This window comes from Puntigrus tetrazona, chromosome 13 (genome assembly GCF_018831695.1).
Source record: "Puntigrus tetrazona isolate hp1 chromosome 13, ASM1883169v1, whole genome shotgun sequence".
NCBI lineage: Eukaryota > Metazoa > Chordata > Actinopteri > Cypriniformes > Cyprinidae > Puntigrus > Puntigrus tetrazona.
This window is the reverse complement of record NC_056711.1, coordinates 24,602,699-24,627,349: the sequence shown is the minus strand read 5'-3', so window position 1 is coordinate 24,627,349 and position 24,651 is coordinate 24,602,699. Positions and strand designations below refer to the sequence as shown.

The 24,651-nt window shown below is 39.2% G+C and overlaps 3 protein-coding genes across 10 annotated transcripts in view; 1 reads left to right on the top strand and 2 right to left on the bottom strand.

Moving 5' to 3' along the window:
- Window positions 1–6,967, bottom strand: part of ogfrl1 (opioid growth factor receptor-like 1) — a 27,310-nt gene extending 20,343 nt beyond the window's left edge. Inside the window, exon 1 of one of the 2 annotated variants that reach the window (XM_043254738.1) lies at window positions 6,829–6,967. The gene's annotated coding sequence lies outside the window, so the exon portion shown is untranslated. The remainder of the gene's footprint in view (window positions 1–6,828) is intronic. The other variant, XM_043254737.1, reaches the window with a different exon arrangement.
- On the top strand, window positions 6,917–23,662 carry b3gat2 (beta-1,3-glucuronyltransferase 2 (glucuronosyltransferase S)). The gene is made up of 4 exons (XM_043254739.1): window positions 6,917–7,939; window positions 12,705–12,849; window positions 18,498–18,646; window positions 22,833–23,662. The coding sequence occupies exons 1-4, from the start codon at window positions 7,364–7,366 to the stop codon at window positions 22,917–22,919; spliced, it is 957 nt and encodes a 318-aa protein (XP_043110674.1). The 5' UTR covers window positions 6,917–7,363; the 3' UTR covers window positions 22,920–23,662.
- Window positions 23,556–24,651, bottom strand: part of smap1 (small ArfGAP 1) — an 86,455-nt gene continuing 85,359 nt past the window's right edge. For all 7 annotated transcript variants that reach the window (XM_043254729.1, XM_043254731.1, XM_043254733.1 and 4 more), the window contains one exon: window positions 23,556–24,651. In XM_043254729.1, coding sequence (XP_043110664.1) covers window positions 24,517–24,651 — 135 coding nt within the window. In that variant the 3' untranslated portion in view covers window positions 23,556–24,516.

The following is a 24,651-nucleotide window of genomic DNA, read 5'->3' as shown; positions in this document are numbered from 1 at the left end:
GAGCCACTGGCGAAAAAAAAATTTTTTTTTAAAAAATCTTGGATGGCCTAAGGGTGGCCTCATATATATACTTTTTCAAAAATTCCACTTTATCAATATTTGCCTATATTAGTAAGTATGCCGAGTTACGCACTTAAGTACAGTCTATCTAAAGTTTCAGTTGAATTATTGTGCTTTCTTTAAACTGACCTTGGCTCATGTTGATCGAACGTCTGTTTGAGCGTAACTGACATTTACATTGTCAGTTATTTGTTCAATAAAGGATGACCCGTACGGCATTTAAATATTTGATGATCTGATTACTGTTTGTTTGTTATTTGGTGCAGGACTGATGTCATTATTCATTCTTCATGTGACATTATTGTTATCTTTCTATTTGCGTGCCTCACACGCATACCAAACCTCCTTATATTCCCTGAATACATTCCTGCAGCTTTGCTAATCACGGCACTCAAGATTATTATGGCCTAATGCGCGTCTGTGCCGTTTAATTAAGAAAGTTCAGTAAAGACTTTGAAAAGTCCTCCTGTCTGTCAATTCTAACCTATGCCCCTCGACGAGCACTAAATCCTCCTAAGGGTCTGTGGCTCTTTCTATTCCACACTAATATCTTCCACACTAAAGACGGGAGCTAACCTCGTTCAGCAGAGCACTGCCGCGGCGTTTAAAAATGCAATACAGCACAAACAGATTAGGAAGAAATTTCAGCGGCTGCTCACATTCGCTTTTTTCATTTTCAAGATGATTAAATGTTGACAGTTCTTCTGTCATTAAGTGGAGGAAGTTAATTATGGCTTTGAAATGTAGTGCCATCACATTCAAACAAAATCTGAATATTAGAAAGTAGTCATTTCGGCTGGAGGACATATCCATTTCACATTACATATAAAAGCCCTCTGAATGAGTATTGTGTTTCTAACAATATGATTTTAAAGCACAGAATTTATACACTGAATTAGAGACCAGGGTCTGTAAATTACACCCCGTCCAGCCCCTTTTCAAGTCGGTCCATTTGGAAAAAATGATCGCAAATGAGATCTCTATAATATCTCGGTTGTTTGATATTTTAAAATGAGCTGAGATTAGCATATGCTTTTTTTGTATGATTGCATCTAATTTCAAACCATTTGAAGTGTGCTTTTTACCAATTACCACAGCAATGAAGAATTAAATTTCTGTAATCTTATTTGCTTCTCCTAGACCATGAGATTAAATGGAGAGCAAATTGAGTCTTTTACTTAAGACAGTTTTAACACTGAATCTAAGATTTAAAAAAAACTCAAAAAGCACAAGGGCACAGTCGGATTGGACAGATTTTTTGATTCATATTGCAAACTTACTGAACATAGTCTAATGCGCTTGTTATATGTGTGAATATATGATGGTATTGGTATATTTAACAGCTTATAAATATGCACTCTCTAATGACTGTACTGAACTATAATGAGCAACATAATCCCAGCACATCATATCCTGTTTTGTTGTTTGCCTTTGGTCCATGCAGCATTCATATATCAGCTGAACTGAGTTCATTTGGAAGCAGACAGAGACCCACTATTTCAAGGTCAGCCAGGTACAGATGACAGCGTTCACACTTTTCGAAATAAACTGCACTAAGATGAATGGTACCAGAGTTTGCTATTTGTTAATTTAACCAAATCTGCCAACTGCTGAGTCTGCATTCAAAAGTCAGATTTCAGCATGAACTCGAACATTTTAGCAGCAAGACCAAATTCTCCACTCCGCTATCCACATGAATTTGATCGCTCTACGCTCCTACTGTCTGCCAACGATTGTCTCATTTGCTCCTATTTTTATTTCACCCAGGAATTTTGTCATTGGAGCTCCACACGAGCACACAGCACAGTGTGTTGTAGCATGCGGTCCAACCGCCGATTGCATTGGATACAGATGCTTAAATGAAATCTAATGGGACCTCCGTTAAGCCTACTGAGTTATGAAAGAGCAACCTCTGAGCGATACACTTTTCACTGGGGAGTGTCCCTTTTCCAGCTGAGATGAAAACCAAGGGGCGTCGTCATTCATCAGCAGGTGAGAAAGAAGTCAGCAGGCTGGATGTGGTAGGGACGGCGCGTCCTTCCAGGGTGGAAATGAAAACTCCAGTCTTGTATACTCCAATCCACCGAAAGAATTCATGCAGCTCCCGGTGGGACTAAACGAACAGAATCAAGAGAGTTTCCAAACAAAAGTGAACAGGCCAGGGAGAGACAAGCTTAATTGATCACCCTGTCACCACACTTTATCGTTAACGGCTTCGTGTCACAGTAACAAATTAGATTGTTGCAGGATGAGACCAATTAATTGTGATGTTAGAAGGCCTTGCCAAGTTCCCTGTGCCAGATGCAATTGTGAACACCAGTGATTTCTTGGTTTTGCTGGAGCACTCTATCAAAATGCCATTCTCTATTCTGCATCTTTCGTGATTTGTAAATGCCTTCTCAGACAGAATCTGAAAGCATTTTCTTTTGTTCATATCTTCGCTGTTTTCTGTGAGAAAAGTGTCACAGCTGTGTTTTTATTGAAACTAAATGGCAACGTGCTACATCAACGCTGAGGGCGGACAGCGCACGCACAACACAACCACTGTAGAAATCAACCATTCAGAATTTGAAGATCAAGGCCAGATCAGACAGCGTAAAGAGGCAAGAGAAGGACCACTTGAAAAGATATGAGTAGGAAGAAACAGTAACTTAATACAGTAACAGTAATAAGTACTGTTATCAGTAATAATACTTATAGCAGCCATAATATAGGAAGAACTAATTGAAAAACAAAATTTTATAGCTTATTAGAATGTATGTTGGACCACACTGTTTTTAGCCATAATTTTAGTGCAAAAGAACATGCATTAAATTATTTATTATTATTATTAATTGTCGGTTTAAAAATCTGCAAGTTTTACATTTTCTCCTAACAAATACATAGAATTTGTCCTTTGCCTATTATCCATTTAAAAAAAGTAGCTGACCAAGAAGTCAGAATTATTACCAAGCCCAAGAAATATTACCAAGAAGGCTGGCGAATAAAGCTAATAGCCTTAATAGGACACAGTCCAATCGAAACAGTATTTCAAATACATAATGCGGCATTTGTGAGGTTAGAGAACTTTCTCATTCAATCTCTCCTTCTCTAGCAGATATAATTTCCCCGTGGATTAATTAAGGACCTAAATGACCTTTTGCTGCATGTATGTCCCATGAAGACAGAGTGCAGTGTTAAGGCAATCTGCACCGCTATCAGCATGTCGATATGTGGTCTCGCAGGCTATGGTTACATCACCAAGTTGCTCTGATAGTGCTAGAAAAAAAATTAATACGCCGTGTGTGGCAACAAATACAACCACACACAGTATTTCTGAGGATCCTGCAGGTAAATGCTTAAGTTGGCCACAGTGTGAGAGAGCCCCGCTTGGTATCACAGGTGCTAATACGTGTTTATCCCTGGGCTCATACCTTTGATGTAGTCCCGGATTGAGGAGTGTCATCATCTATTAATATACTCATAATGTGTGGCCCGTTACCGCTTCGGAGCTGTTTACTTGTGATTGAGCTCCATGAGACATCTTTTGTTATGTAAATCTATCCCACAGCATGATATTCTGCCACAGATTCAAGGTTATTACAGCACATATTCATCCTTCATCATTCATTGCTGTGCTAGGACTGCTTTTATTCACCGGTTGAAAGAGCATCATGAGAATCTCGAAGACTGTATTAGACAAAGATGATGAAACATACAATGCAAGGAGATGTTAACTATCAAAAGTCATAAAAGATTGATGGCACGCTTGGATGCTTCAGATTAGCGCTTTCTTCTGTGTCCTTGAAATGAAAGAGCTTGCAAAGTTACTTCTGTCATTTAGAGATCTGGTTGCGTGACCTGCATACATCTGACTCTGTTCTGGAAATTATTCACACACACTCGCATTTTCGAGCTAAGTGGGCTATTCTTACACTAAGGCTTGAGAGAAACAAAGTCAGTTAAATTATTACGGCAATTAAGCTATTATAAGCCAATTCTGCCGTACATCTTAAGACTCAATTTATTGTACAGCTGCAATGGTGGCAGAATTGGAAACACAAACCGTTATCAGGTTGAAACATTAGATGCATTTCGCTCGAAAATGATGAAACTATTTGAGTGCTTCGATTTTTAGTTGAGGAAAAGTCCAACAGCAATTTGTTTCTGTAGCTTCGAGAACAGAGACCTAATGCTGTTAACTCCCGACCAATTGATTCCATTGAGTTATGCTGAGAAAATGTATTGGCTCAAGCGAAATTCACACAATAATGGAAAGTGATGAAAAGTCATTTCTATGCAAATGGTGTTGACAAATGCATTCTATATTTCCTGCTTATTGTGTAGATCTAAATTGCTTTGCCTCACTCTTATTGAATTGAGACCTAAATTATCGTTTAATCTAGTTGTGCTGTGATCTATTTTCATGGGGCACTGCTTTAATTGGCTGTTATTGCGTTCTGTTGGCTTCAACAGCATGCCACGAGTATTGAAAGGATATTTCTCCATCAATAAACAGCTTTTCTTTTCCTCCTCCCCCACCCATGAAAGCCATTAAATAGTCCAGTCCATGCTTTCCTGCGAAGCGTCATCAGCGTGAAGGAAGATGGGAGGATTACCAGATTAGATTGACTGCAAAAATGCACAGCAGCACCATTTTCTCTTTTGAAGTGTGTCATAGTGTCTCTTGTTCCTCCTGAACAGAGTAAATCCTCCACAAATCAAGAAAAAGACACTTTCTCCATGTAATAGAACAGTTCGCTGTGGATCAATTCCATTACATTTGAGACCTGAGGCTCGTTTCTTGAATAAACAGGCCATAACCATTGTGCTTCTCCTTATACTTCACAGAGTTTCTCTTTCGTGCTAGATGCAGCGAAATGAACAATAGCCACTGTTACCTGTCAGATTTCAGTCATTTGCAACAAAAGGTTGCTCACAATGAGATAGCGTCTCTGACAGTTGCTTCTATTTTCTGTGATTGACATTGTCTGTGGTGACAGGGGGTGGCATGTTGAGGATGGGAGGACAAGGCTGGATGTCACTATCCATTGCTGTCATCTCTCTCTGAATGGAGACATGAGACACGCCAGCGCTGAAATGAACATCATAAAAGCCTGCAGGCAATGTGTCAGCCATTTTGATTACAACGTAGACTGTTAAATCTAATAAGTTGCCATGTTGCTTTTTACCTTGTTGTTTGTCATGCATCAGGATGTTTGTTTATGCCATCAGGTGATTGGTAAATCTACAGATGGGAATATGCCTGAAGCAAATGAACATCAACAGAATGAGTCTTCAGTCAATCATACTGTTAATGTGCAAAAATGAAGATGGATTTCACAGGATCTTCATGTACAGGATGATAATTATTTGTCAAATTAACAGTGTTAGTTTAATAGTGTTTTACGTCGAGCAACAGAACAAAAGTCCTTTGGCCAGCAGTTTTAATCTTTAATTTTTGATAAATTTTTTTTTTTTTTTAATGAAAGTTTCAGTTGGCATTTGCCCAAAAGGGAGTGTCAAGTTACACTAAGTGCAAATAGCACGAATTGTTGGCAGAAGCTATTTACACTAACTCTGCCCGCCATCATGTCATTGGGCCACTCAGCAATACAAAAGGTAGTTGACTGTTGTCAACCCCAGTGGCAATGACGTGTGCCATATCCATTAAGGAAATAATCAATAAGCTGAAAAAGTATCAGGTAGGTGGTTGGAGGGCATCCATTTTACAATTTGAATTAAAAATAGATATTTAGCTTAGCAGAAAATCCTGCTATTTTAAAAGTGTAAATAGAAAATATTACAACAAAAATATTATAGAAAATATCATAGCATATCACAAAAAAATTCAGCTATTTTCACTTAGCGTAAATCGAATCCATTGCTATTTGCACTTGCATTATTCTTATCGCTACGAAAATGTGCTATTTTCTCTTAGCATCTAATTGCTATTTACACTTAGCTTAAATAGCCTCTATCGCTATTTACACTACTATTACGCCTATAATAATAATAATCTGAAAATTATATACAATAAGGGGAAAAAAATTCCTGTATTTGGTGAACACACCCTCTGTTGCAATCTCAGATGTCTGACTGTCCCTCTAGAACAAACAAAATGGTGCTACAGTCTTTACTGAACAAATTCCACATTTGTTAATTGTTAACATGGAAAATATTAACATAAGAAAACGTGTTATTAAGATTAATTTTTCAATCAAAATGCATAACATCAAACAAGGATAGGGAGGTATTTATGATTACAATAAATTCAAGCACAAAATTAAACGTGTTCCTCGGTTTCACAAACAAGACTTAAGATAGTCCCAGACTAAAATTCATGTTTGGGCCATTATTATTTGGGCCACTTATGCCTAAGTGACAGTCATAAGTTCATAAGGTAACACATCAGTTTACATGAACCAAGAATTACTAATACCTCTACAGCATTTATTAATCTTAGTTAAATGTTAATTACAGCATTTATTAATGCATTAAAATAACAAGTTGTGTTTGTTAACATTAATGCACTGTGAACCAACACGAATAATGAAGTATTTTCATTAACATTAACAAAGATGAATAAATAGTGTAATAAACGTATTATTCATTTGTTCATGTTAGTTAATGGGCTACGTTAACTAATGTTAAAAAACCATTTGCTTTGGAAGCAAGTTACAACAAGTCTGTGTAGCTACTCGTTTACAGTTTAAAAATAAACTGCGCACATGTCTATCAGTCGAACGTGTGAATATTACGTGAATATTACAAGCTTTTTCAACTCACAACAATGCAAGCGGCTCCTCTCTCGCTCTGTAGTGCGCAGGTGGGGAGGGAGAAATCTCAGTTTGAAGTCTCAGTCTTCCTCATTTGAGCGGACTACAGCGGCGTCCGTCGGACCATCAGCTCGGTCCCATCATTCGATGCGGCTCCGAGTAATCATAACACCTGCGCGGATTTATTGCGCTCCAATCTATGCACGTGAGCAAAACTATGACCTGTTGTTATTTTCGGCAACCGTTCTCGGCGCTGAACGTCTGAAGAATCCCTTTATGTAGGGAGCATCATCTCGGGGAACGGACTCTCGGCGGAGCGCAGGACGGGATGGGATCGCAACAGCGCGCTTAGGAAACGGGAATGGCAAGTTTAAACGGTCGCGGACCGCGGATGCTGGCTAAAAAACGCGCTAGGGACGGCTTTAAAGGAAGTTTAAAAAGTCAAAAAAATCTGCACCGATCCGATAACCGGCTGTGAATGAACTGCTCTGTCCGTGGCGGACTGGTAATTCTTCACACCGAGCAGCGCTGCTTCTTCGGGCACAATGAAATCCATCTTCTACACGCGCTTTTTCATCCTTCTTCCGTGGATCTTGATAGTGATCATCGTGATCGACATCGATACGAAGAGGCTGTCTGTTCGGAACACGGCCAGCTTTTATTTGTCTCGGCTGGGAAACGTGCAGCAGCGGCAGGTCGTCAGGACGACTCGCACCAGCAGCAGCAGCACCAGCTCCAGCTCCAGCAGCAGTGGGAGTAACGCCACATCTCTCCCGGTCATTTATGCCATCACTCCTACTTACAGCCGAGCGGTGCAGAAAGCGGAGCTCACCCGCTTGGCAAATACGTTCCGCCAGGTTCCGCAGTTCCACTGGATCGTGGTGGAGGACTCGAACACCCACACGGAGCTGGCTTCTCGGTTTCTCGCCCGCTCTGGGCTGCGATACACTCACCTGAACGTGTTCACCCCGCGCAGGTTCAAGCGGACAGGGATGCCCCGAGCGACCGAGCAGAGGAACTTAGCGCTCGGCTGGCTGAGAGGACATCGCTCGTCCAAAGATAAAGGAGTCGTTTTCTTCGCGGATGATGATAACACTTACAGCCTTGAGTTATTTGAAGAGGTAAAGGCGACTTCTTGAGATGACTGTTGGCTTAGACGAGAAAGAATTTATACGAAAGCTGAAAAATTAAGTAGGGTATACTCGTTTAGAAAAGCAAAGGAGATAGAAAATAGTGGCGACCAGACGGAGATATGGCTGGGGTTCTCAAGAAACCTCACACCGGTTCAAGTCATTAGAGTTAACCTCCATGAATCTAGGACATTTTGGTTGCTAGATATGGTTGGGATTTGCTATAGGGTTGCTAGGGGGTTGCTATGATTTTGCTCCATGGCCCAGGTCACCCTATAAGTCTGACCCATTGTAAAGGGTCATGTACGTCAACTCAAATTGTGCAGGATGAGTTATTTTTCCCCCAAGAAACAGCACATTATCTATACAACCCAACTGAATTAAATTTATAATGTATAATATTTAAAATGTAAGCAATCCAGTGCCTGTACAGTATTTGCCTTGAGAACCTGCATTTACATTTTTTAACAAAATTGAAAACCTAAAAATTTGAAGCAGCAATTAAAGTCAATGCAACTTCTATATTGTCACTGTACAGTATATTTACACTCCACAAGGTTACATTTAAATATATATTTGGAGAAAAAAACAGAAGTATGGTGGCAATTAATAACTTGCAGCGCATCAGTAGACTTCACTGTGACATCTGTCCCTGTACACATTCATGCAATGTGTTTTATCACGGCATTGCCATCTATTTCTTATAAGTCTCAAAAGCGCAGCGCTTGACGCACGTAAGTGAAGGCGACCCAGTATACTGTGTAGCCAAGCAGAGTGAATTAACCCAGTTTAAAGCAGGGAAGTCACAGAGAAACGAGAGAGTGACCTGACAGCTGGGAAATTAGGATTTGTCTGTTTAAACGGTTGTATGTGGACGACGGATGAAACAGATAACACTGTGAACTGATGAGTGGAAAGACACTTCATTTGAGACTGTGTCTTACCCAGGTTACGCTTTTCCGCATCCTGCACAAAAACGTTTCAGTTCCGCACGTATTACTTCAGGATACACTTTTGATCGAGTCGGCTGGATTCTGATAACTATAAGAGTGTAAACAATGATTAAAAGTATAGTTCTCTCCAAAATGAATATTAATATTTACCGTCATGTCATTCCAAACCTATGCTGTTGGTTTATTTTTTTTCAGTGGAAAGGGAGAATTTGAAAGAATCTTGAAGCAGTTATTTTCCATGAAACAACATATTCAAAGATTACCTCAACGTTGAAAAACAAGGCGGATGGTATAGTATGCAGATAGTTGAGTTGGGCCAACATGGACACCACATGCGATGCGAGAATTTTCAGTCATAGTTAAACCATCCCTTTAATCTACTTAATTGCACAGGAAAACATATTTAATAAGTTCTTTTCACATTAATACATATGATGAAATTTGTTTGAAAATGTGCAACTTTTTTAGAAAAAAGCCTGAGGGTCTTTGAAAAAAAAACATCAGTGGGGTGCAAGATGAATGAACCAAAACATACAAATCTGAGAGTTACCATGTTAACGTGTTGCGTTGTATTCAGTGTTTGATGGTTGGACATTTGGTTTCTTTGACTGGAAAGTGCAAAAAGGCACCAGGAAGCTGACAAGCAGTCAAATGATGAGAAGAGAGAAGAGGTTTTCTCTTCTGCATTACATTCTCTGTCCCATCTACAGTAACGCAAAATCTTTCTCTCTTGGCTGTTGTCCAAACCCTGAACTTAAAGCTCATCGTCTCATTTATCATACATTATTCTACCCTTCTCTTACCTCTGCTTTTTCCTCCCGTCTAAGCCGTTTTCTTTTCCTCTGCCACGGGCTTTAGTGCCCTCCTCATTCCTTCAATGCTTGCTTTGTGCATCCCTCCCTCCCTCTGCCTCTTTCTCTCTCTCTCCATTTCTCCAGAACACAGCTGGACATGTGGATGAACACATGGAATAGCCCCTGAGGGGTAGAGTGCAGTGTCAGTATGCTGATGACCCCTGCTCTGCTCAACACAAACACATTACACAGCACAACAATGAGAGTCACTTGGCCTTTTTCAACAGCTAGTGTTTCATAATGACAAATATTAATGACACATAGGAAATGTATTCATTTAGCTCATACTGTTTTCCCCAACGAGAAATGCTACAGCTCGAGTGATTCATCCTCAGATGACAGTAATATAAAAGAAATGCAATGCAAGGTCTCAAAATTAGCTAGAAAAGCACAAACTAGTACAGATGTGTGACAGAGCAACAGTGAAACAATAGGTTTAAGGTGTATTAGGTGTATTTAGTACAGTTGTCAGGTTCTAGTGTAAAAGAACGTCTTTAACTGCCTGAGTGAAATATGGAAGATTATTCTACCGTTACATTTTCGAGCAGAAATAACTTTGTAATTAAACTCACAAACAGAACACAAATTATTAATTTTGGACAGAAAAAAATACAATTCTAATGACAAGCAATTTGAATCGAACTGAAGCAAGATATTATCAATCACAAATCATCCAATCATAACCATCTTTGTTGCCAGCTGAACTGCACAAGTTGAACTGCTTAAAAAGGAAGAACACATAGGCCTACCTTAATGTGCACTTCATCAGACTGCTGTTTTTTTTTCATGTGAACCACTGCCATCCTGTAAAATATAAACAACCTTTTTGTTTTCTCCGAGTTTTAATTCCCAAGAAGAAAAAGTCCAGCAAAATGAAAATTTGGTTGACCAGTTGACCATTCAATGTTTGACAGACAGAAGATTTGAGCAAAAATAAAGCAGAATATGCCATTTTTGCCCCAAAAGCGCACAAAGACTGGAAAGTACATTCATTTTGGTAGACTTGAACTTGAAAAATTGTGCGTATTGACATCGCTTCTGATATCCATTCATCTTTTTTTCCGTGTTATAATTATTAAAGAAGTAGAGATGATTGATCGGTTTACGTCACATGCCACTTGAACTTGAGGTACAACGTGATCAGTCACAACACAATAAGGCACAAAAATGGTATTTATTGTTTGAAAACAGTTTGGTTATCAGCATTCATCAAAATATAGGCATCGTAGAGGATTGGAATGACATTATATCATATAATTATATTTTCATTGGTTGAACTATCACTGCATGTGCAGCGCTACTGAAATAAAAGCCCAATGACCAGTGAAATGTAGCATTGCTAGCCGTAGTCGGTTAAGAGAAACATTCGGATTAACGGTTTACCCTTTAATACATCTTTACAGCAAAACCAAATTTTCCTAATGGGTTCCTAGTTTTACAGTGAGCACAAGATACGTTTACTTGAGAAACCACGCTGTATTGAGACTTGTGCATCTTGTCCTACTGCATTGGCAGTGTTTCAGTAAAACACATATTTATGCACTTTAAGATATTTATGAAAACAAATAACAGTATTTTATGCAGTGTTGCTTCTCATTTCAAGCAGTTTTTCAGATATTCATGGAGACTACTTAAAAAAAAAACGTTACATTGTAATTTCGTATTGTACATGTATAGGCAGCCCATTGTCATAATGAAGTCATATTTCATTTTTTGTGGTACAATATACTGTGGTGCAATCATGTATTATCCTACCCAGTCTTGTGTCTTTGATGCCATGCCACATCACAGCAAATTCTGCATTAGATTTATTGTTCTCAGTTGTAACCTGTCTTTCCTTAGAAATATAGTTCCTTACTAGATCCAATTTTGTTGTTGCATTGTTTGAATCCTCTCTGGAACTGTCAGGCAGCATGTAGAGTTTTGTTATCGAAGGTGATTTTACCTCCCCAAAGATATCGAACACACTTGTCTACTACAAATTTATTTCTCTGCACAGTGTTGTCAAAATGGGGCCAGACTTTCTTATTCCCTGTCCCTGCAGGAAAACACATGGGTCACAAAAACTGCCAAATACAGATGCCTAGCCATAGCCGCCTGTAGCTCGAGAGCTCAGCTCGAAAAACAGTGTATGTGACACTGTATTTGATGGCTGTGCCTGTTGCCCTTGTTGTCAACTTCAACGCAAAAGGATGCTTGGCACCTGCAGATGACATCCTCTTTGCTACGGAGAATTCTTTGACTTTGCCTTTGAGCTGTGTTAGACTTTAAGAGCAACATTATGGAGATGGAGCCTTTGAAGAGAGGGAGGAAGACAGACATTAGAAATACAGCTAAAGGGGCAGCAGTTTGGGCTTCAAAGCTTGTCCGTTGCTTACGGCCGCCAGCCACAGGCACGTCACCCGACTGCATACAGCACGCACATAAATAGCGCAAGCATTAAATATTCAAAGGCTACTCCGGCCATTTGTTCGAGAAATTGCAGCAACGCTCATTTCCCCAGTGGCGAATAGTTTTTATTTTTATTATATATGAAGGAATAGAAAGAAAACAAGATTCTTTCAGCAGTAGAATGTGTAAAATTCCTCAAGGAAGATGGTATCTTGTTGGAAATGACAGTTTTAGTGTTAGCGGGTGGTTCAATCAGATGTGATCGTGTTTATGAAACTGAAGAGCGATGTGTGCTGTCTCCAGCAGACTGCAGGTGGATGGGCTTATTTGTGCTGAAAATGAGCCAGGATTTTATAATAAGCCACGCTGTGTGTGCCGGTACTACGCTTGTTCCTTTAAAAAATAATAATAGACTAAGTACTGCATTTGTTTAGCAGTATAAAGGTCCAAAAGAACCAACTGGAGGATCCACAATAAAACTCTGCAGATCTTTATGATAACTTTGGTGTATTGACTTTGCAATAGTAACATTTATCACTGCTATCTTCTGCTGTTCAGATGCGGTCAACCAGGAGAGTATCAGTGTGGCCAGTGGGACTTGTTGGAGGCCGGAGGTACGAGCGGCCCTTGGTGGAAAAGGGGAAGGTGGTTGGCTGGTACACTGGCTGGAAGGCCGACAGGCCGTTTGCAATTGACATGGCTGGTAAGACGCTACTAAGATCTCTCATCATTAACACACCACTAGCATTTTTTTTTACTGATGATTATTAAAAAAAAAAAAATTCCTGTTTTACCCTACGTGCAGGATGACACGCTGACACAAAAGCAAAAGTTCACACTGACGACATTTCTGCTATGTAACAGAACCGCAGCTCAAGAGAACAGAAAATTGACAATTAAGCGACTTCCAGGTTTTCGCACTGTATTTCAAAGTGTAAAATAACTATAAAATAGTTATCGGAATGTATCTTTAAAAACTATGAAAGAGAATCTAATCCATATCAAATGACAAAACATGTTGTCAGCTTTTTATTATGTTGCTTGTATTGATAAATCAAAAAATATTTTCTGCCTATAATACATTCAGTTCTGAAACTGCTTATACTGTAAATGATACAGCTACAACAAACAGCAACAAGAAAGCATGCCTTAAATCCTATGCATCATGGCTTAATGGGTTTTTTTATAGCTGGTTTAGTATTACAGATTAAGCAGTCTTTAAAAAAAAAAGCAGTTTGAGCTGTTCTGGGAAATATCTCTAAATGTCTATTTCTAGATGTAAAATATTTATAGGCCCTGAACACGATCTAGCTCACTCCCTTGAGAGACAAAGAACATTTTTGACAACAAATTCCACTAGTTAAATAACAGGTTTCTGGTGACTGGCTCTCTCCTTCATCCCGTTGGTTTTGCATTCCAGAACTAATTTGTGCAAATAATGCAAAACCTTAATCTGAAAAATAAACTGCCATTTTCTTTACCCCCTGCTCATCTGAAAGCTTCCATTTAAGTTACATTTATTAATTAGGCGGATGCTTTTATCCAAAGCGATTTACAGTGCATTCAAGATATACATTTTTTATCAGTATGTCGATTCTCCTGAGAATCAAACCCATGACCCGTGGCATTGCAGGTGAGCTACTGTGGCCAATTAACCATCCATCAACGGACTTGATAAAGACATTTTTAAAGTTCAGAACCATTACTGTAAATGTCTTAAAAGTATTGGAGAAGCAGAACAACATTAGCCGGAGCATTATGTGTTCAAGTTTCACCACAAGGTCTCTCCATTTTATTTAATGTTGTTAAGGTATTGAACTTCCACCATCCATATCTCTGTCCATCTTCTCTGAGTTCTGAAGGATATTCTGCCCACGTTATACCATGTGCTGTCGATAATCACAACATCAGCTGTATGAGGAGCAGCTTGCCTGCTCAGATAAGCAGATGGGACTTCTTTGCAGTTTGGTCGTGTTGATACTTTCCAGACTGCCCCTCACTGAATTAGTTTCAAACAGGCATATAAAATTGGCCCAAAGCAGGCAGCAAAGCGGTTCCTATATAGATAGACCATGCAAAAGGAACGCTCTATGCTGAGGGGGGAAACAAAAAAAGCAGTGAAACACTAGAGAGTTCTGAAGAGGCTTTTCTCCTATGAAACATTAGTGATACTTGCTAGAGCATGACGATGTTTATGAAGGGATTCAGAGGAATAAAATAAATAAAATAGAAATATTATCTGAAAAAAATGACACACAAAAAAAAGAATACTCAAATTACTGGTAACTCTTACAATATATGGACCAATTCTTATTAACTATCCGCTTATTATCATGCCCATTATGAACATATTGCCTGTTTATTAGTACTTATAAAGCCTACATAGCTAATCCTACCCAATACCTAAACAGCAACCTTACTAACTATAAGCAGCAAATAAGACATTTGAGGCAAAAGTTGTATTTAATGTAATGGTTTGTTAATAGTTAATATTTCCAACATTGTCAACTGTACGATAAACTTCTCAAAAACGCAAAGGAAAAAACCTTCTGTTTTTAGTACAATTGCTGCCGTGTGAACGGCTTTCCAGATACTTCACCCTCTCTGTTCTTCTCTGGTGGTTACGAGCTGCCAACTTCCACCCGATCTGCTGAGACCATCAGAACCTGCAAGAAAGAGCTGAAGACACACTTCTTCCACGAGCACTTAACTAAAACACAACCATAAACAAAGGCACTTCCTATAATAACTCCTGGCACTTGGAACTGTGTACTGCAAATACTGTTGGCTCCTCTGATAAATTGCTTGTGATGTTCCACATTTGCAAGTCACTTTGGATAAAAGCATCTGCTAAACGACTAAACGTAATTTGGAAGTTGACATGTCAGGCTGGTCGGGATTCCCAAACAGAGGGATGTTAAAAGCGTCTGTGTTTACACTTTTTGGGGAAATAAGCTTTCAAATGGCTTATTTTGTATAGCTTACTATGACATAAAATGCATTGCGACAGTAAAAAAAACACCACACACTTACAAAGAATAACAAATAGAAGAAGATAACAGATACCCTGGACTTTAGGTAGAAGTGAGGTGACGGGGGTCTCTGCACCCTATAATTGGCAAAAAGCACCTTTACAGAAGCTAAATTCAGCAATTTCTCTCTGCATTTTTAGCAAACGTGAGCTCTCAGGCAACGCATTAAATAGGGAGGGGTGAGAAGATGCTGACAGGTTGGAAACATCCTAATGGAGAGAGGCAGGGCTCATATGCTGCTTGAGGGAATGAATACAACGTCAGAGATAGCAGTGCGTAGTTGAAGCAATCCCTAATTCCCCAGACTCCAGCGCTGCCGCTGGATATTATGCTGTTCATGAAACTCTAATAACAAGAGATGCTATCATCTCTTCCACATGTGATCTCCATTACTACCACTATTGCTCCTCTTCCATAGCTTGTATTCTTCACACGTGTTCACTCACCCATAATATCATCATCATTGTCATCAGAGCTAATGTATTCATCGTCGAGCCCTACCTGACAGTGAGCACATCTCCCTTCACAAACGCTTCACACAATGTATACGCTTCCTCCTATCGCTGCCGTAGACTAAACACACGTTCTAGGAGCTGTTTAAGGTTCATAAATCCGCCGGCTCTACTACACTTCTCTCTGAACAAAAGCGGAGAACAATGAGGTTATTTAGTATTCCTGCTGTACGGCTTCTTCCGAGAGCAAACACAATAGCAGAGAAAAGGTCCTGAACCGCCTCTCTCATTGCTTTCAAGCACTGCTCTCACCTGAAGAGGAGCTCAAGTGCTTGTCTTAACATGGAAACCTTTTTAACACACAATAGCAACGTTTTGCACATTAGGCGGAGAAGGGTTGAAAAGATTATGCATGAGAATAAACGAGAAACAAAAAGCTGCATCTGTAGTGTACACAGTTATTAGGCCGTACATTAGTCACACTAGCTTTTAAACAATCTGTTCCACAAGAAGATACGCACACGCACACACACACACACAGTGTGTGTGTGTGTATATATATATATATATATATATATATATATATATATATATATATATATATATATATATATATATATATATACACACACACACATATATATACACACACACACAGTATATATGTGTGTGTGTGTGTGTGTGTGTGTGTACACATACTGCATTTCCTTGGAGTCTGAGGGACAACTTGCTTTCTGTTTTATGCATTTTGTAGCATTTCTAATAATTAAAAAATAATGCACTGATTGCAACAGCTTAATTGGCACTATGCTAAAGTTAGCACAGACCAAAGGTTGCCAGGTCTGCCAAAAACAAAACCAGCCCAATTGCTATTCAAAACTAGCCCAATTGCATTTTTTCATGCTTTTCCTCTCTGTCGGGGGTCCCATCTTTTGAAAAACTGTTGTCCGAGGGGGGTTCCCTCGCCATCAAAATAACGTTCTGGGGAGAAGAGGGTAGATTGCTTTAACAACCCTTGGCAGCAGTCTAAAATTAGCACTACTAGCACTTTCGAAATATGTGAAAACTGTGTTAAAAAAAAGAGTTTCGGGTTGTAAGATGCTTTTTTAATTTGATAATTATTTGATAAAGGTTAAACCAATATTTTTGTGAAATACATATTAGATAATATTAGTTACTTAACGTAACTGTTTTGTATTTTTATATATTTTTTATTTTTATTTATTACTATGATGCAAAGCTGAATTTTCAGCATCATTACTCACCTTTATTGTCATAAGATTAATCATCATTCTAATTTGCTTATTTGTCGATTAAGAATTAATAATAATAATATCGTTTTTGTTTTGCTATTATAATATTGAAGACAATATTTTTGTGGAAACCATGATACATTTTTAGAATTCTTTAAAGGTTAAAAGAATTAAAAAGTTTATATTTTATGTAAAAGTGAGTTGTTAGTGACAAAACTAATCAAAAAGTACACTTTCCCAGTTGCATTTTACAGACTATTGTATTTTTGTATTTATTTATTGTCCCTTATTAATTTTACACAGTTCCTCAATATGATTTACATATTTAAATGTACTAATTATTTCATTATTTAAGTTCCCCGGAAGTGTAATTACTGTTGGCAGTACTGTGAGACAAAAATGTGTTTTTTTTAACCATAAAAACAAACAGCTTTTCAGCTCCACTTAAGTTTACAAATTTGAAGGTGATTCTAATTAAAGACTTCACAATAGGCTGGTGCAAGCCTACCCAGGTCATAAAGTCTTTGCTTTAATAATCAGGATACGAACATTCAGTGTGCGTTTACCACACTGTTTATACATTTAACTCAGAAGTGCATCTAGCCAGTCCCTGAAGTGCTGTTGGTGCAACAGCAGAAACATGTCCGGCTCTTCAGCTGTATCAAAGCCCTGTCCCTCGATCTCTAAGCATAGGTTCTTACATCATTCCCCCAACACTCCAACAGGGACATCAAAAGGCAATATAATCATTAAAAAAATATAAAAAAGATCAAAAGAAAGGAGTTGGCTGGCCTTCAACTATTAATAAAGCTTGACAGTATGCATGTCGATCTGTGGGAGAGAAACCTTGTAACTACACAAGGACACAGTTAGCCAGGGCTTAGATGAACATTGCATTGCCGTCGAAAGCTCGCCTCTGTGGATTTGAGGGAAGCCCAGGTGGTTTTAGCTGGAACGCAGGCGTCCTAGAAAACAGCCTGTGCCCAGGATAAAAAGCCTACAACAGAGGGTGATATTCCCTATAGTCAAATTTGAAAAGTCCTTCTCGTGTTTTGTGGCTGAGATGGTGTCATCGAGAGAAATGGAAAAGAGGGGGTGAAAAACCCTGACCCATATGCAACAGCGGGATGGTTCAACCTGTTCCCACGAGAAATACATAAGGTCAAGAGCACGCTGAAGAGCTGTGTATTTGTGTATAGTTAATACAGAGTAAATGAGAGAGTGTTCTTGAATGCATAATGAGATTATCTGCACTACAATTAGTTTTAGATAAATTTGCAATAAACAATTTCGGCCCTGTACAAATATAAATTTGGTGGAGCTTGTTTCATACATACACACACTATCTCACTTGCAAACAATGCATATGAAACAAGGAGAAAGCTATTTTAGCATTCCCATTCATCTCAACGGCAGTCTCTCAATTCATGGAGGTGTGTGATTTGCAGTCTGCGATCATGGCTCTTAGGCACGCGCTCCTTTCCAAACTCTCCACTAATAACTATCATGAGCCTGCGACAAAGACGGCAGCACAGAGGAAAAAGTAATTAAATAAAATAAATACATTCAAATTGAAAATGGGATTTATACGTGCTTGCATAACTCTATTGGCAGGCTTTGCAGTGAACCTGCAGGTGATCCTGTCAAACCCACGTGCCCTGTTCAAGAGAAGAGGAGCTAAACCAGGGATGCAAGAGTCGGATTTCCTCAAACAGATTACCAAGGTGGAGGACCTGGAGCCAAAGGCCAAGAACTGTACCCAGGTCAGTAGAGAAGCTTGCATTTGCATCCTTTACACTAATAACCACGAACGCTACAAAAATACCCACTTCTTGATGTTCCTTCATTTGTTCATCTTGAGTCACTAATCTAGACATTGTGACTCAACCCTATCTTTCTTGTACCAATTTGAAAACCTAACTTCATACTGCGGCCTATTCTTCTACCAGTGACAATAGCGAATAGCGCTGTCAAGGAGCTCCTGAAAAAAAAAAAAAAAAATCTGTTTCTAAAAGCTCCTGCATTCATCCGTGGCCCATTATCTCAGGAGCCGAAATCTCAAGCTCAAACCTCTTCACTCGGCTCACCTTAACATGTCAAAAAGCTCTCTTCCTCCCCGTACCGCACGTCACGGCTCCTGCCATCATCATTATCACCCAATTACCCTAATGGTAGCCGCACTGGGTTATTAATAGTGACTATTAGCAGGGCTGACAATTCCACTAATCACCAACACCAGCAAGAGCAGGACATGTTTCCAACGTCAGCCAATCAGCTATGCGTCATTTTGCCAGACACAGCATAATGCGCTCTTTGTAAACAGTGCAGGTTTGTTTCTGTGGTACAATGCCGGAAGCGTGTGGATATCGCACCCGTAAACGGAGTAGAAAGGCCACTGACAGTTACGAAGAAGTGAGAGTCGCTACTCGGACAAAGTGGGAGTTTAATATACTTAAATTTGTGGCTGCGGTCCAATTATATGAGGATGGCATTATGGAAGTAAACAATAGGAAGTGCTCGTGCCAACAGTTACGGGTCTTCGCGACGGGCGCCTGTCCAAAGAGGAGCGCTGCCAGCGTCGTCTTTCGGAAAGGTCACATTTGTAGAAGCGTTCTTGAGGGTCCCAGCTGATGACTGTGACTAAGCCTGCAGGCAGGGAGATACGGCTGACTCCCAGAGCGCACTTCAAAATAAAGCACAGGGAGGCTTGGGTGGGTCATCTTATGCGAGTTATCAGACTGAACTGATGTGACAAGGAGGAAAGGGACAGAGGGAGAGAGGAAGAAGGAGAGGGCAAAGGGAATGTGTTTGAGATTGGCAGAGGGACGGCAAACACACAGAGGTGGAGACGGAGCGTGAGAGATTCGCTGGCTTATTTTACGGAAGTCAGTGCATAGACTCTCCTATTTATTAATGTCAATCTCAATAGCGCTCCTGCCAGACTGCTGTCAGTGTGCCAGCGTGCTTCACTCTGCCCACAACACAATCGCTCATGTCTCTCTTCCCGTTTAGATTCAAAAGAAACCCTCGGAAAAATCTTCAGCATAAACATAGTTTGAAAAACATTGTTTTATGCGAGATAGGCCAAAGGGAATTCAGACATTTTTTCGCCCCAATTGAACTAAGAGTATACAAGAACTTAAATACTTTGACAATTATAGGCTATATGAATTAGTTTTGACGGCATGCAAGATTCTGCCCTAGTTGCAGTAAATCACTTTAAGGTGTTTATTGGTAACATTTTAAACCTAACGCAATGGATAACATTAACATTGAAGAACACTGAATTAAAGTATTTAATAACCTACATATGCATTTTAATAATGTAAGTTGTATAAATGCACATTCAACATATTTTGAATGAACATGCATTATATAGAACGGATTTAATATACAGTATATACACTAATCAACATTTCAAGTGGATCAAAACTTTTAATCAAAGTCGTCCTAACACCACAACGCATTCTCGTTTTAGAAAAACATTAACTTTTTGATTTACTTCAAATGTTGACTACTGTAAATAAAAATGATATTTCATAAACAATTCAGTAACAACAGTATTATTGTTATTTTGTTTTTAGCATGCTGATTTTGTGCTTAACCAGTGAAAACAGTTGTGGTGCTTATTTGTGGATTGAAAAAAAATTACATTTGAATTATGTAGAAGATTAATTATCTTCATATTATTCAAATGTAATTTTTTTTTTCATGATTATTTAATGACTAGAAAGTTCATTTTGAAATCTGGCATGATATTATACATCTTTTTTTTTTGCAGTTTAATATTTGTATACATTAATGAGCCAAAACCCAGAAAAAAGGAGAAAAATCTTATGGACTTTAAACTTTTGAATGGTAGTGTACTGAATGCCTTAATAGAAAAAAGACCACATTTTCTAGACCATGAAAATGTTAATGCCTTCTGAATTACACAATTACATGACATTACTGAAATAGTCAAATTTCCTATTTCATCTAACAAACTCTTTTTCAAAAGCCTAAAGGTATTGAGGAAGGGATCTAGAGGAGCAGGGTGAAAGAGTGTCTTCTCTCATTCAAAGCAGGGTTTTACAAATTGAAATCCGTCTATCCATTTAACAAGAGTTCGGCACACATTGCAATAATGACAGTGGTATCTCCAGCACACTTGTCTTACAATTTTCTAATAGATACAAATGCAAAGACTAAGACTGCTCCAAGATTAGTCCAAAAAGTATGAAGGGTTTAAATTTTAATAACTTTTTTCTTGAAACTAATTTACAATTACTAGAGCCCACGAGGACTGCTGGTTTCAGACCTCCACACTCATGTTATATCACCGTTTTCAACCTTTGCACACTGATTTGTAGCCATTACATTATCGACATTAAAAATTTAAGGATTTATTACATATGAAAGCAGAAGCTCACAGGTTTAATTCTTAATGTATTATTACTTTCCACCTATAAAAATTAGACATCACCGCAGGCTGCAAATGTCTTCGACGGCCGCACACAAACACAGCTAATGAAATTTAACCACCCACAAACCAATTAAAATTCAATTCCCTGACCTTCAGACTTATGTTATCAAAAGTTTATGTTATCAAAAATGTTTCTAGTTCTTGTCACCAGAGTCAATATCAGAAAAAAAGTCACTAGCCTAAAAAGAAAAAAAAAAGCTTAAGCTCACTGAAAACAACAGTCAGTGATTAAATAAGAAACTAATTATAAGCAACAGGACAAAATACTAATAAATAAGAAATGCTACATACATTATGAAGTAATCAAATGAATAAAACACTGCATATTCTTCACTGTGTAAATTAAATATACATTTCTTCTCATTAAAGCTGCAAAAGTCATTTAGTCAGGAGCAGTGACTAAGTTATTTGTTTAACATGAATGACGGAGAGCAGATGTGCTACAAATGTGCTTTCTGTTTCAGACAGGCATTTGGACGCATTCAAATGGGTGTATTTATCCGTTCAAAGCCTATAAAGCGGCAAAAAAACCCTTGGTTCAATACCCCACTGTCTTCACGTGCCTCGCTGACGCTCAGAAACATATTCACTGCTGACTACATTTCAACGGCCTAAAACGACAAGTTTTTAAACAAGTCATGCCACATGAGAGTGTAACCCCATTAGAGATGAGAGTCCAAAGTCTCTACCGGTTGATACATTTCCATCAGTTAATCGTGCCTTCGAGTGTATCGTCCACACTTGCAATATTTGTCAAGGGAATGAGGTTAGTAGACAGCTTAAAAAAAGGTCAGATGCCCTAATAAAGTATTATTATGGAATCTACCAGAGGGATACATCTTTGGTTACTTTCTTGGTTGCTGCGGCACAGTGCAACCTATTTATCTCTTATGGTTCTGCTAAATTAGCCTTGTTTTACAAAACAAGCCAATCTTCAGTGCCATGTGTTCAGGAAATGACGCGTCACACCTGAGCGCGGCCATTTAACTGTGCACGTTCTCTGCACTGCCTCTATCTGATATAATTAAACCATGTGACCAGTTCGATAGATCCATTCCAGTATCCTTCATGCACCAACAGCCTTAAACATCTCCGCTGAGTGATCACACGCAATGACCTTATTTTCTATTATGATGTACCCAAGTACGTGTCATTTCCTTCAAAATCCCTTTCAAGGAAAGTCATTTGGCGGCCATGTTTGCAACCCTTCTATAAAGGGCTGTTTAAGGGATTCTCCTGCTTTTATGGAGAAATAAAGATATCTTACAAATGGCTTGTGCGCATTGAAATGACATGAACTGACCCTTTTATGTCGTTTCTTAGGCTCAAATAGCATCAAAAAGCATTTTTATTTAGGGGTTGGTTTCAAGTGTTTCAAGGGCAGTCCCATTTATAGTAAAGTAGGTAAACTGCCTTGGTACATACACTATACATGTGCATGGTTACTTATTCTAAAATACCTGATTTCAAATGCTTTCTTTCAGGTCCTGGTCTGGCATACCCGCACTGAGAAGGTCAACCTGGGTAACGAACCAAAGCGGCAACAGGACTCGGTTTATATAGAGGTCTAGCGAGCAACACTGCACTAAGACTGTCATAACACTGGATGAAGGCCCGCCATCATCGGCACTTTTCAAATCGATGGCAACCTTTGAACTTTAGGATACTTGCTGTTGTGGAAAAGACATGCCGAGCCATCTCGGGATTCTCTACTGACATACACTGTATCTGCTGGAGCTTCTTACTGTGGCGTCACACTGGATTACCTGTAACGTGGTAGAGTAGAAACCATGGATAAGGGGTTTTCAAATGGAAACCGTATGTGAAAACTTGATCTTATTTCCAATGCGGTAGTCAACGGACCATTTTGCGGACTCTGGACACTCAGAGAATCAGATTAATGTCTGGCAACATGGAGGAAAGGACCAGCTGCTTGAATAATGTACAAAGAGGTTGAGCAGTGCTGAGGAGAATCAACCCGTCCACGAAAATAAAAGGAATAGTGGATGGAAAAACCATGGAAATTCCGTCTAAAACTTGAGACACCATTACAAGGACAGAACTTTTGGATTACAACTGTCTTTATTCCAAACGACCCTCTTTAAAAGCAAAAAAAAAAAAAAAAAAAAAAAAAAAAAAAAAGGGAAAAAAGAAAAAAAGTTAACTTTACAATAAATGCGTCTTTAGACAAAATGATCACACGATAGTTCATGGCTATTCACTGTTTAATGCACGGAAATAACAATATTCTGTCTCTGTACTAGGCACCAGAAAATGTAAACACATTATAGAAATAAACCTGGATGACACGGTGGGGATGTTTATATTATTGCACAGCAGAGAGACCCTGTCTGAGAGGATAGAAGCTCTGCTACAGCGGTGAGACTGACGTGTTTGACTGCACGCTTTTAATCGGTCCTTACTAGCTGGCTAAAACGATAATTCCTTTCACGAGCCCCTTTCTACCGACCCCCCTCCCCCCCCTTTTCCGTTAGCCATCACAGCTGTACAGTCGTCCAGGTTTATTTGTCTTTCACTCACTGTGCTGCTCTGTAACGCACACATTAAAACATCACAGTAAAGATGAATTTGTCATGGAGCTACACGGATGTGGTGGGGTGAGAGGCCGGAGAGAGGGGGCGAGGGGTTCGTCTATCTCATGATTACATACATTACATGGGTCTATACAATATCTGCTACAGGGTTCTGGGACATGGGGCTACAGAAGATAGGAAAAGGAGGGGTACTCACAAATATGATAGCCATACCTCTGTCTTTTAAATACTATGACTCACTATTGATTTGGTAAAGATATATTAGAAGCCTGTGTAATTGGTCCAGCAGCTTTCTCATAGCTGATATGTATTTTGAACCCCCTCAAAAAAAAAAAAAAATATATATATATATATATATATAGAAGAAGAAAAAAATAATTGCAAATAAGACGGTCAAAGCTGCCAGTCTCTTACACTCCTTACTCTTGCTCACTTGATCAATACACAGGGCAGGTTGAATCGATGCTCTCCACAGTAGTAATGGTTGGAAAGAGAAAGGGGGAAAAAATGACAGTACATGAATAAAACTCTGGGCGAAAGTGATGGTGGAGGAGAGAGGAGAGGAGAGATGGTGGGATGTGGTGCCCCTTGTCCCCCATCTTCCCTCAATCGTTTACTTCCAGAGCTGGGTGCTGAGGGTCTGACCGGAAGGGGGTGCCACCCAGCCGCCCATGGGGGCACCAGGTGGCCCAAATGCCACTGGAGCACCAGAACCGTTCAGGTTCATTCCAGACATCTGTTGGTTAAT

What these genes read in the sequence shown, in the direction of transcription:
- b3gat2 (XM_043254739.1), top strand. Translation starts at nt 7,364, where the DNA reads ATGAAATCCATCTTCTACACGCGCTTTTTCATCCTTCTTCCGTGGATC. An exon ending in GCCTTGAGTTATTTGAAGAG is followed by an intron (nt 7,940 to 12,704) that starts GTAAAGGCGACT and finishes TCTGCTGTTCAG; the next exon opens with ATGCGGTCAACCAGGAGAGT. An exon ending in GTTTGCAATTGACATGGCTG is followed by an intron (nt 12,850 to 18,497) that starts GTAAGACGCTAC and finishes CTCTATTGGCAG; the next exon opens with GCTTTGCAGTGAACCTGCAG.